At 40.2% G+C, this 13,142-nt stretch overlaps 1 protein-coding gene across 1 annotated transcript in view; it reads right to left on the minus strand.

Annotated features, from left to right (window-relative positions):
• The window catches only part of LOC308339556 (DNA excision repair protein ERCC-5-like), a 29,571-nt gene that overhangs the window by 1,700 nt on the left and 14,729 nt on the right, over positions 1-13,142 (minus strand). Inside the window, exons 9-14 of the mRNA XM_080798344.1 lie at positions 10,440-10,687; positions 7,746-7,865; positions 7,364-7,577; positions 6,457-6,601; positions 2,063-2,263; positions 854-938 (exon numbers count right to left, since the gene is read on the minus strand). Coding sequence (XP_080654470.1) covers positions 854-938; positions 2,063-2,263; positions 6,457-6,601; positions 7,364-7,577; positions 7,746-7,865; positions 10,440-10,687 — 1,013 coding nt within the window. The remainder of the gene's footprint in view (positions 1-853; positions 939-2,062; positions 2,264-6,456; positions 6,602-7,363; positions 7,578-7,745; positions 7,866-10,439; positions 10,688-13,142) is intronic.

Raw genomic sequence — 13,142 nt, forward strand, 5'->3', positions numbered from 1 at the left:
TTTCTAAATTAACAAAACCTAATGACAATAGGTTTAAATATATGTACTTCATAGGATATGGTCTGATTTCTACTAAGTGGTTTACCTGTACATATATTTTGGAGTTTGTTCCTGGGGTAGGAACATACTCACAGATAAAGCAAGACACAATTACCTACACCCACCTCACAGGACAGAGCCATACAAGGCCTCATCTCTCCTCAAAAATCTCTCCTCAGGGCACCTGGGTGGCTCAGTGGGTTAAAGCCTCTGCCTTCAGCTCAGGTCATGATCCCAGGGTCCTGGGATCGAGCCCCGCATCGGGCTCTCTGCTCAGTGGGGAGCTTACTTCCCCCTCTCTCTCTGCCTGCCTCTCTGCCTAATTGTGATCTCTGCCTGTCATATAAATAAATAAAATCTTTTAAAAAAAAATCTCTCCTACCAATGTGCCATAGTGATGACGATTCACTTATAGAATGAAGGCGCATTTGCACCTGAAGAGAATTTAATGATCAGGATTTGCTTTGGACTGGACACTTCCCGAACTTTTTTTTAAAGGAAAATAGCTCTGAAAAACTAAAATAGTCAACCATAAACATCTCAGTATGCATTCCATTATTAGCCTGTTTTTTTCAAAGTCAGAATAAACACTCACAGACCCTGAAGTCCAACCCTAAGAGTGAAATTGAGAAATGAAGACAAAGTGCCATTTCCCCTTCTTCTGTTTTCTTCTGTTCTCTTATCTAAAAGTGCAGTAACTTTAAAATGTATTTTATATGCTCTAAAATAAAAGAGTAAAGGATCTTTAATAGCTGCCACTGGCAGTCTTTCTATGTTCACTCCTCACCCTGAACTTAGGAAAAGAGTTGATTACCTGCTGGGCGTTCAGTTGCTTTAATACTGGAAACAGAGACTCATCTGTCTTCGTCCTGTTCCACCCAAAATAACGCTGACAAAATATGCAGGCAGTTAAGGCTTCTACATGTTTTTAAAGATATTTAAACAAGTGATAAATAAAAAGGTGCAAAAAACTCACCCATAATTCCATTCCCTGTATCTCTAAAGATTTTCATATTTATAAAGAATAAAGTGGTAAGAGAACAGAATGACAAAACAAATTACTGCAACATAATCCTGTGGCAGTGTCTCCTGTTCAATGTCCTCTAAGATAAGACATATCCAACTCTCATTTTAGGATATCAAAGACTCGTTACTCTGAGAAAAGGTTAACCTAGAATAAAAACAAATTTCAGATATCATACATACTTCTAGAGAAAAAAAACTGTAGTAGGACTAATACTATTGCAAACATTGAAGTATCTATCAAAATGATGATTTAAATATGCATAAAGGAACATATAAATAAAGAATAAAACTAATCATCTCTTCCATCCTTTCAGAATGAGTATTAATTACATGGTTGTATCTATGCATGCTTATCACTACCTATTTCAAATAAAGATCCTCTCCACTCTAAAGAGATTATTCATAATAGCTAAAACATGGAAGCAACCCAAGTATCTACCAACAGATGAATGGATAAGCAAAATGTGGTATATCCACACAACTGAATATTATTCAGCCTTAAAAAGGAAGGACATTCTGACATGTGCTACAGCATGGATGAGCCTTGAGGACACTGTGCTCAGTGAAATAAGCCTGACACAAAAGGACCAGTACTGAACGATTCTACTGGTATGAGGTACTCAAGTCCTCAAAACCCTGGAGACAGAAAGTAGACTTGTGGTTGCCAAGCGCTGAGGGGAGGGGATGGGGAGTTGTTAAGGGGTCTAGAGCTTCAGTTCTTTTCACATGAAAAGAATGGGGATGGATGTAGTGACTGGTGATTGTTGCCCAACAATACAAAAATATTTAATGCCACTGAATGGTACACTTAAAATGTTAAAATGATAAATTTTGTTATGTTTATTTTACCACCAAAAAAAAAAACCCAAAGGAGAGAGAAAAAGGAGCATCTTAAACAAAGTATTAGGAAAAAACCGATCCAAGTGCTCCCTATGATTCAAACAAAACACATTATTTGGCTCAGTGCTCCTTTACGCTTTAAGAAGTAAAAGGATACTCTCTAATTTTGTCCAGATCCGGCTTCCCCCACAGAAATGCCCCTCTGGACTCATCCACCACAGGTTTGAGGTAAGCGTCTGCAACAGCTGGATTGGGAAAGCCAGGTGTGAGCTGCAGCTTGCGCAATTTTTTTTTCACTTTGGTGTCATAGGGGTTAGGTCTTATCTTCTTATTTTTTTGAGCTTCATGCCACCACTCTCTATAAGGCAAAGGAGACGAGACTTCATGACATTCTGGCAGATGTGCTGCAGATAAACAGCCATGATTGGAAGGTATAAACTGAAGCCCCAGAACAAATCCCATAAGCCACAGAGTAACCGTGGCAAACACTGACTGCAAGCTTACTCTGCGCCTGGCTCCGTGTCAGCTGTCATACATGCCAATCATCACTCGAGCTCAGTCCTACCACCGGCCTTACCCCACAGAAGAAACCCACCCCAAGCACAAGTCACCGCCTGCTCAAGATTTCACAGCTGGCACTGGCGTGGTCAGACCCTGAGAATCACCCTCAGAGCCCACAACTTCTCTGGGGCTCCTGGAAATGAGGTCAAATATCTGTATCATTTACCTCAAATCCACTACAATAATAGACCCAAGAATATTTAATAATATGTAAAAATACCAAGAACATCATGTTATATCTTAAAAACGCAAAACATGATTCTACAGAAAGTAAAGTCTCGATTTTGGAGAAGATGCATATATGTAAAGAAAGAAAAAACAGACAAAGCAATTTAAAATAATAAAAGCAACGACAACTATTATTTTACTGTGTTAGGCAATGTTCTAAGCAAGGATACAACTGTTCATTTTCTTCTTTATATTTTATTACTTTTTCAGTTTTTCCACTGTGAGCAGAAATTACTATGGCAAATTAAAGATAGCTGCACATTCTGTGCTCCGCCTCCCATCCAGAAGTGGGGCCCACGTCCCCTCCCTTGAGCGGGGCGGGCTCTGGGATGGAGGAAGGGAAGCTGCGTCCGGTCTTCAGAGCCTGCCGTTTCCACATCCAGAACCTTAGAATATCTGCCTCGGAAGCAGCTGACATGCTGTGACGAAGCTCCAGCTGGTGAGGGGGTCCAGATGGAGGGGGTCCGAGGCCCCGCCCACAGATCTGGCTGAGCTCCGGGCTGACGTCGGCACCCCTGGCCAGACACGTGGTCCCTCACCAGCGGATCCTCTAGCCCAGCTGAGCTGCCCCCAGCAAACACGGAGCCTGACGAGAGGCGCCCACGCAGCCTCGCCAAACTGCAGATTCACAGGCAAAACCAATGACTGCTGGAAGCCGCTGAGGTTTAAAGTGGTGTATGATGCGGCAAGAGTTAACCAGAAAAATAAATACAATTAGGAAGAATGAACAGCATAAAGTTAAAAACAAAGAAAACCCTCACTAATCAATGCATTCATGAAACGTTAAAAAGAACAAAACTCTCTCTCTCTTCTCTCTCTCTCTCGTTGCTCTGCTTCACATACTCGGGGGTATCGGACACAGACTCAGATTTGCTGTCTCATCTCACCGATGCAGGAGCGCCACCTAGCATTATAAAAGACTAACTGCAGTCTTCACTGCAGCATCAAAAGGCAAAAAAGGAACTCAGATGTATCTTCCATCAGTTTTACAATACCGTCTCCAGGAGTGCACTAAGAGAACACCTATCATTCTCACCTACTCTCTTTTGAATTTCCATCTTCGCGACAAGCAAGCAGGATTGTCAGCGAGGACGATCAGCACAACATGCCGAGCATTCATCGCACTGAGAGTCTCCCTCTCCACAAAGCAGGAGGGCCCCGCACTGTCATAAAGATGAAAGATGGCATCTGCCGATCAGCTGAGCTGTGGGGGACACGACAGGGAGTGGGAGCGACTGTGCTAGGACTGAAGGATCTGTGCCCTGGCCAAGTCAGTGGGGTGACTGTGTTCTCTGTCCCAGCTCTTTCAGGGTTACCTGAACATTTGGGCCCAGTGTTTTCAGATCTCACTTCCCCCAGGAGAATCCAAAATGTTCTATGAAATCTCCCCTAATTTAAATGTCGGTAGTCAATTCACAGTGAAGGCTCCACAGACGAGCGCACTGTGCAGGCCTAACCAAACACAGCTGGGCTGAATTCAGCGGGCAGGTCCAGCGTAGCTCCACCTTAAAGGGGGGTGACGAGCCAGAGTCTAACTAGGGGAAAGGGAAAGCAGAAAAGAAAGCAAGGAAACAGCCTTAATTTCACTGCTCTTCCACCTCTCTCCCTGCTCTCTAACCGTGCATCTGTCTTCACGTTCCCGAGCCATGCACGGCTCCGGCGGCTCCTGTCTGCCAGCCACCAGCTGGACAGCCAGAGCAGAAATGGCTAAAATGTAAACCACTCAACTAACAACAAATGAGCAACTGTTGAGAGAAAAGAAATATGGCATAAGTAGGCATTCACTCTACCAGAAATGCAAAGTTTCAACAAACAAGAAAATTTAGGATATCAAATTGAAAATCTAAATACCATTTATCCTAAAACAATAATCAGATAAGAACCCAAAGATATGTCTCTGAAGACATATCATGTTTGTTCAGACTTAAAAAACAGAAATAACGATAGGCATATGACTAATTAATCATGATACATCAAAAGACTACTATGGAGTCATTCAAAACTGTTACTCATCTATACATTGTTGGTAGTATGCCTTGTTCTATCACCACATGAGTTACAGGTAACATAAAAAGTATATGGCATCATCCCGTTCTTAAAAAAAGAAACAATACACACTTGCATGAGTAAAGACGTATACATATATATGTTTAATATAATGTAAGCGTATATGATGCATAGAAAAGTCTAAAATTATATAAACCAAAATGTTAACTGTAACCATCTTTTTAATTCATATTTCATAATTTTTCTATTATTATTTATACAATAAAGTTATTTGTAGTTTTTCAAGTTATTTAAATACCATGACCTACGAGCTACCCAATAACTTACTGCCAGTGTATTATTTCCTCAATAATATGAAAATTATGAGGAGAGAGATAAAGAAAACATAAAATAAATACATTGGTATGTGTGCTACAGCTGGAGAAGAGCAAACATTAAGACCACTTCTGCATTTAAGTTTTAATTTTTTTTTTTTAAAGATTTTATTTATTCATTTGTCAGAGAGAGTGAGCACAGGCAGACAGAGAGGCAGGCAGAGGCAGAGGGAGAAGCAGGCTCCCCGCTGAGCAAGGAGCCCAATGTGGGACTCGATCCCAAGACCCTGGGATCATGACCCGAGCCGAAGGCAGCCGCTTAACCAACTGAGCCACCCAGGCGTCCCTTAAGTTTTAATTTTAGTAACTGATTCTTATACCAGAACATCTGAGAATTTTTCAGACACAGGAGATACAACGGGAAAGAACTTCAAAGAATCATTAAATCAACTCCTACCAAATAGTATCTCATGACAAGTTGGTGGTTAGAAAGTGCCATCACAACCTTGTGAGTAGCCTAAAAGCCGCTGAACTGTGAAATTTATGGTAGGTGACTTACATTCCAATTTTTTTAAAATACCATGGAGGACCAACCTTAAGACAGAACTCCTTCCATAGACATCCTCATGAATACCGCTGTCCCAGAACCTTCCTAACTGAAGTGCACCCCAAGGGCAGCGGAATGGTGGGTTCGGGCGGGATGCACCAGCACTAAACACATCAGAGTACATGCAGCAACAAAGGGACAGCAGGGCCCAGGGTAAAGTTCTTAACATTCTATTTCCATGCCCCTTCTGGCCCCTCTCTCAGCCCCTCAACACATGGAAGTACAGGAATGTGTTTGCTTCTCTGGCTCCCCACGAGCGTGGAGCTCCTTGAGAATGCAGCCTACAGCTTAGTCAACTTTCCTACCCCAGCCTAGCAGGGCGTCTGACACATAGCAGTTACTCACTCAATCTCTGAATGAATGAAATGATATCTCCACTTGCCTATGAAATCCCACAGACTAGTCTATGTACCCTTGAACTAGGATAAGCCTAGTGCCTCTAAACAAATTGTCTCTGATTTCACCGAAGTCTAGAAAAGGGAAAATAAATTTGGTAACCCTATCAATTCTGGTGATTTGTGACAGGCCATGATGCAAGTAATAGTTCTGTTTTAAACTGGGTATTTTTTTTAAGATCTATTAACCTACTAGAAAGAGAGAGAGAGCAATAGAGTGTGCCTGCCTGTTCTAGGGAGAGGAGCAGAGGGAGAAGAGAATTCCAAGCAGGCTCCCATGCTGAGCGCTAAGCATGAAGCCCAACGTGATCCCACAACCCCAAGACCATGACCTGAGCCAAAACCGAAAGTGAGACACTTAACTGACTGTGCCACCCAGGCACCCTAAATTGGGTATTTACATAAACACCTGAGTTAAAGAAATGAAGAAAGAACTTACGAGAATTTTAGCAGAGGTTCCAGGCCAGGTCCAGGGAATTCATTGAGAATTTCCATGGCTGTAACACAACCTACAGTTGGTATTCCTTCTGTATAATCACTTCCAAGCAAATAGGCCAAATTTATTAATTTGTTTCGGTCTAATCCTAGAAAAGTAAAAACATTTTATATTTTTTAAATTTTTATTAGAACACACCAAGCAAAATTCTGCCTCTGGGCCTTTACACTCTCCAGGCCCTTTGTCTGACATGCTCATCCCTAGGGTATGTACAACACTCATTACCTCTTCTCCTTAGGCCCCAGCCCAAAAATGACCTATTAGTAAAGACTTTCCTGACCACAGCTCCATATACAACAGCATACACACTTCCTGTGACTGCAGGTCACCCTCTCCTGTTTTACAGCTTTTTTTTCTACGTGGTTTATGTTTATTATTTCCTTTTCCTACTAGACTTGTATTCTCCCATTTCCCCACTGCCAAGAACAAGAACTGGCTTACAGGAATCACACAATATGTATTTGTTAGATGAATGGGAAAAAAAAGAATCACTGCCAGAAACACCACCACGGGGCCATGGAGCTCGTGACTCCAGCAGGACTGACTCCGCCTGCCTCCTCTCTCCACCACCTTTGGTTTACTCCAGAGATCTAGGATAACTGGTCAAAGTCTAAACAGGTCAGGTAATTAAAACTGCAGAAAATCCTTACATATTTCTAGGGTTTTAATTTCTTAATTCTAATTTAAAAATCCTATTCCTCTCTAGAAACAAAAGATCACTTACGTGAAGACGTGTAGAGACCTACCATTTCCCAATTAATACATCAAATGAGTTCCTTGGAAAGGAAAAAATTCACAATACAAATTCTAAAGGTAAATCTCATAAAGTGATCGTACTCTGAAGTCTTACCCAGTTGGTTGTGAAAGTCCACATACTGGTAATACTCTACAAACTTGTTTTTATTAAAAAAGTTTTTATAGACATGCCGTGCTCCAAACAGCCAAATATCACTGTCATCAGTGATTGTTCCAGAAGTCTGATCCGTCAGATCCAGGACGGCGCACTGTGCCTCTGCTTCCATGGGAGCTTCGATGTAGGGAATGCCAAACAGGCGAAGAAGTTCCTGGAGAGTCAGAGACACGCCGTGACCCCCGTGAAATGCGGGAAATGGGCCTTGACCAGAAATGGGAGCAGTGTTGCACACATTTCACTGAAGACATCCCGCTGGGGAATCAGATTAAGTAAAACCAGCAGTGGGAATTACAAAAGGAGGCCTGGCTGGTACACCTACCTGGCTTTCCAGGAACATCTGCCCCGTCACAGTAGCAGCAACCCGTTCTTGCTGCTGTTTTTGTGCTTCCAGTGAATTCTGCTGTGTTAACAGGCTGCTTTCCAGAGTTTCCAGCTCCTCCTGCAAAAGAAATTTCATCTGTAGATCATTATATTAATGATCCAGTTGAACTCATTTGTCACAAAAAGCCTGCATTTAGTCTGACTCAATTACCAAATAAGCGTTCCTCCTATGAACTTTCCCACTTGGACTTCCAAGCAAGTCTGTAATATCTTCAGAGTTCCCTCATGAAATCACCCATGTTTTAGTCTAAACAAACTGAATTTAAGAAAACACAAAGTGAGGGACAGCTGAGTGGCTCAGTCCATTAAGCATCTGCCTTCAGCTCAGGTCATGATCCCAGAGTCCTGGGGGCTGGCTCCCTGCTCAGCAGGGAGCCTGCTTCTCCCTCTGCCAGCTGCTCCCCCTGCTTATGCTTTCTCTCACGAGCTCTCTCTCAAATAAATAAAATCTTAAAAAAAAAAAAAAAAGAGTGAGATACCACTTCCCACCCACTAGAGCAACTAGAATCAAAAGGACAGATACAGGTAAGTGTCGATGAGAATGTGAAAAATTGGAACCCGTATATACTGTTGGTGGAAATGGTGCAGCCACTTTGGAAAACAGTCTGACGGGGACTCAGAAGGTTAAACACAGCTACCTGTGACCCAATAATTCTATTCCTAGGTGTATACCAAAGAGAAATGAAGATATATGTCCATCCCACAAAACCTTGTACATAGATGTTAATAGCAATATTATTCATAATAGCCAGAAAGCATAATGTCCATAAAAACCCAAATGTCCATCAAATGATGACTGAATCAAATATGGTACATATCCATACAATGGAATACTATTTGGCAATAAAAAGAAATAAAGGACTAACACATGCTACAACATGGATGGACCTGAAAACATTCTGCTAAGTGAAAGGAGCCAGAAACAAAAGGCCACAGGTTGTATTATCCCATTTATATGAAATGTTCAGAAAAGGCAAATCCATAGAAACAAAAAGTAGGTGAGTCGTCGAAGAGGAAGGTACAGGGAGTGACTGCTAATGGGTACAGGACTTCCTTTTCAGGTGATGGAAATGTTCTAAGATTGTGATAGTTGTATGACTCTGTGAATTACACTAAAAGCTATGAATTATAAAAAATAAAACATCAATTACTACAGTCTTGAAAACATGAAATACTTGGAGATAAATGTAACAAAGGATGTGTAAGATTTGTACACTGAAAACTGCAAAACACTGAGAAAATTTTAAAAGATCTGAATAAATCAGGACATATCCTGTGTTCACGGATCAGAAGATAGAGTGTTGCTAAGATTTAATTCTCCCCAAATCGATTTGTATATTCAATACAATCTCATCAAAACCTTAGGCATTTTTCATACAAATTGAGAAGCTAATTCTAAAATTCATATGGAAATGCAGAGGATTTATAAAAGTGAAACAACTTTGAGAAGAACAAAGAAGATTCACATTTGCATTGTCTTGTTTCAAGAGTTAACGTAAAACTACAATATGTAATGTGTTTTGAGTTGATTTGGGTGTATCATACACAGCACCAGTTGCCTTTTTTCCTAGCACTGCTGCAAAGACTCTCCTTCCTCCATCCAACTGCCTTTCTAGCATTGTTGAAAATTTGTTCTCAATATATGCATGGATCCATTTCTGTACTTTCTATTATGTTCTATTGATCTATTTGTCTATCTTTATGCCAAGAGCAAACTGTCTTAATTACTGTTGTTTGCTTCTGTTGCAGGACTCTTATTTTGTTCTAGTGATCTATGTATCCATCCTTTAGCCAATATAATATTCTCCTAATTACTGCTATCTCTATTGTAAATCTCCATATCAGGTAATATAAGTCCTCTAAACTTTTTCTCTTTTGAATTTGTTTTGACTACTCTAGCTTCCTTGCTTTTCCGTGTAAATTGTAGAATCAGCTTGTTAATATCTATCATTGGTTTTTTATTGGAATTCCATGAACCTATAAATCAGTGTGAGAACTGATATCTTAATAATATTGTATCTTCCCACCCAAAACCACATCTATTTAGGTCCTCCCTGATTTCTAGCATCAGTGTTTTGTAGTTTTGAAATACAAATCTTTCACATAAGTTGTAAGCACTACATATAAGTATTTTATGCTTTTAGGTGGTATTGTATGTGGTTCTTTCTGTGCACTGAATTGAGTTCCCCCAAAATTTCTATGTTAAAGCCCTAATCCCAAATGTGATTGCATCTGGAGATGGTGTCTTTAGGAAGTAATTAAGGTTAAATGAGGTCATAAGGATGGAGCCCTAATCTGATAGGACTGTAGCCTTATGAAACAAAGGTATCTCCTTCCCTCCTATCCTACTCTTTCCCCCTCTCCCCTACCCTCAGCCCGCTCTCCCCAGCACCTGATGACATGGCAGGAAGGCAGCCATCTGCAAGCCAGAGAGCTCTCACCAGGAACCAAATTAGCCTGCATCTTGATCTTAGACTTCCCAATCCCCATAATGATGAAAAAATAGTTAAAAAAAAAAAAAAAAGCATGCAAAAAGCTAATAAATGTTCAACCAGTAACTCCTTAAAGATCAAAAGCTATCTAACTTGGCTCTTTTTTAGCGGTAAGTTAAGACTTGATGTCATATTGTTACCAAATCAATATCTTGCCATTCATTGAGTGAACTGTCTGTATCTTTTTCAGCTTCTTCACGTGGTTCAGTGTCCAAAGCCTCTCTTCCAGAGCTGTGTCTCAGGAGGCCCTCAGAGTCACCAGTGGCTTCTTCCTTCTTAGTTCCTATCAGTTCTTCTTCATCTTGTCTGGAGGGAGATTTAGAAGCTTCATGTAATTCAGCTTGAAGTTCATCATTACTTATTATACTCTGTACTTCAATGAAGCTTCCTGTACCAAAATAACAAGGTCACTTTGTTTATAAGTGAAATATTAAAATTATCCCAAAATCATTGAGAGCATTCCAAAGTATCCTGGAAAGTGTTTTACCCTGAAAAGATCTGAATTTACTAGAAAACATGTAAGGGTAACACATTATTATTAAATAAATTTAATATAAATGCCTATAACTTCAAAATAAGACTTTTCCATTCGATAAGCTGGCACTACCTTTAAAATTAGGAACCAAGCTTTCAAAGATTTGCATATAAGCTTTATACAAATACAATAAGTTAACTAGTATTGTCTCAGAGTTCAAAAAGGAGAATTATCAGAGGATATAAACAGTCATGCAGGTTGTTATATGTTCTCATGCTATTTCACTATGAACATAGCAAAGAATAAAGCAGTGAATTAGTGTAAAGAATCCGGATAAGTACTCAGGAGAAATAGCTCTTCCTTCCTTCCCTCCCTCCTTCCCTCCTCTCCTGTGTCTTGTCTTTTCTTTAAAAAAAAAAAATATATATATATATATATATGTGTGTGTGTGTGTGTGTGTGTGTGTGTATATATGTATGTGTATGTGTATATATATGTATATGTGTGTGTGTGTGTGTGTGTGTGTGTATATATATGTATGAAATTCCCTTCTTTTGCTTCAGGTGGAAGAGCATGAATTTCAGGATGCAATCAGGACAGAGTGGGCTGGAGATCTCAGAATGGGGACTGGGGCCAAGGAGACAGCCAGGACCAAGGAAAACACCAATGGGACCAGGAGATGGTTATGAATTAAGAAAGAATAAGTAATAAGTCGACATATTAAGGAAAATGGGAGTAAGGTTTCTCAGTATTAGAAAGGAAAATTATAACAAAAGTGGAGGCTAAAATGAATTCTGTGATATTGGACTGGAATCAGCGTTAGTACGAACTCATAGTATGAAACATTTATACATAAATACATGTTTGTAGAGAAGTAAATACAGGTGGGTGTGTGCACGTTTGTGGGTATATACATAAAAATACTTCCTGGCTCTGTCCCTGAGAGGGCCTGAAGCAATGACACCCCAGTACCAGTGAGCACACTCAGGGTCCAGATCTTGGTTTCTAAACATCATGCTCTATTACAAGGAACTAGAGCTGGATCCAAACACAGGGCAGGGCAGGGCAAGAATAAGATAAATCTGGAACATCTTGACCAGAAAGTAAAGAAATCCACAACATGTAAGGGGGAATTGTCAAGTCCCAGAAGCCAGCCTGAAGAGGGGCCCCCACGGGGCCAAAGCCAGGGCAATTCCAACCATAAAGTACAAAAGCATCATAAATCACTAAATAAAGTATGAATTCTTGAATCCACATGATATAAGAAAGTAGTAAATAGGGAAGAGGGGAAGAGCTTCCTTATAAAAGGATATAAACTGAAAAATATATAAGGAACAATGGAACTAGAAAACTGCCATTTGGCAACCATCATAGGATCATTTATTTAGGTAAAAATCATCAATGAATGCTAAAATAAGTGGACAAAGGTTTGCTCAGGAACAACATATTTACACAGCCTTTCCATAAAATACTAATTACAAAGAGGAAATGGTAACTTTAGAATGGACAAACTCAGCAGACATCAAGAAAAAAGTTTGTATGTGTGTACAAGCAATTCTTGTTATTCACAGCAGTGTGTTCTATAAAGTCACTGTGAACACTGAATCCACAAATACGTCCTTGTTCATAGAATAAATACATTCATAATGTAAATCCTACAAACAATCCATCTTGGTAAATTCTAATCTCTTTATCTTACAAAAGAAAAAATGAGATTTAAGAGTGTTAAAGAGACTTGCCTGAGGCTGCCCCACCAACAGGTGACAGAATTGGGATTCAAACCCCACCCAATTAACCCAAGCTAGAGTTTCTTGATCTATACCGCACTGCTCTCTCCCATATTTACCTTCTGGTCACCTCTGTGGGATAGCTAAAACACAAGGCAGAGTGACACCTTGCTCAACCTCAGCTTGGAGCAGTATTGGCAATTCAAACTTCTAGCCACTTTACTCAGGCCCATGAATGACCACAAAGATACTACTTCTGAGTATTGATTCTGGGGTTATAAATAAATTTTAATAAGTAGGCAATTTCACAAATAAGAATAATCTGAATAATGAGAACCTGAATAATTCTCTGAATTGACTACACAGAAGTCTGTATAGTGGGGTACCTGGGTGGCTCAGTGGTTTAAAGCCTCTGCCTTCGGCTCAGGACATGATCCCAGGGTCCTGGGATCAAGCCCCACATCAGGCTCCCGGCTCTGTGGGGAGCCTGCTTCCCCCTCTCTCTCTGCCTGCCTCTCTGCCTACTTGTGATCTCTGTCAAATAAATAAATAAAATCTTTAAAAAGAAAAAAAAAAGGTCTGTATAGATGTAAATATATAGTAAACATGTACATGTATATAAATATGTATAAAGAGCTATG

The sequence above is a fragment of the Martes martes genome (assembly GCF_963455335.1).
Source record: "Martes martes genome assembly, chromosome: 3".
Taxonomy (NCBI): domain Eukaryota; kingdom Metazoa; phylum Chordata; class Mammalia; order Carnivora; family Mustelidae; genus Martes; species Martes martes.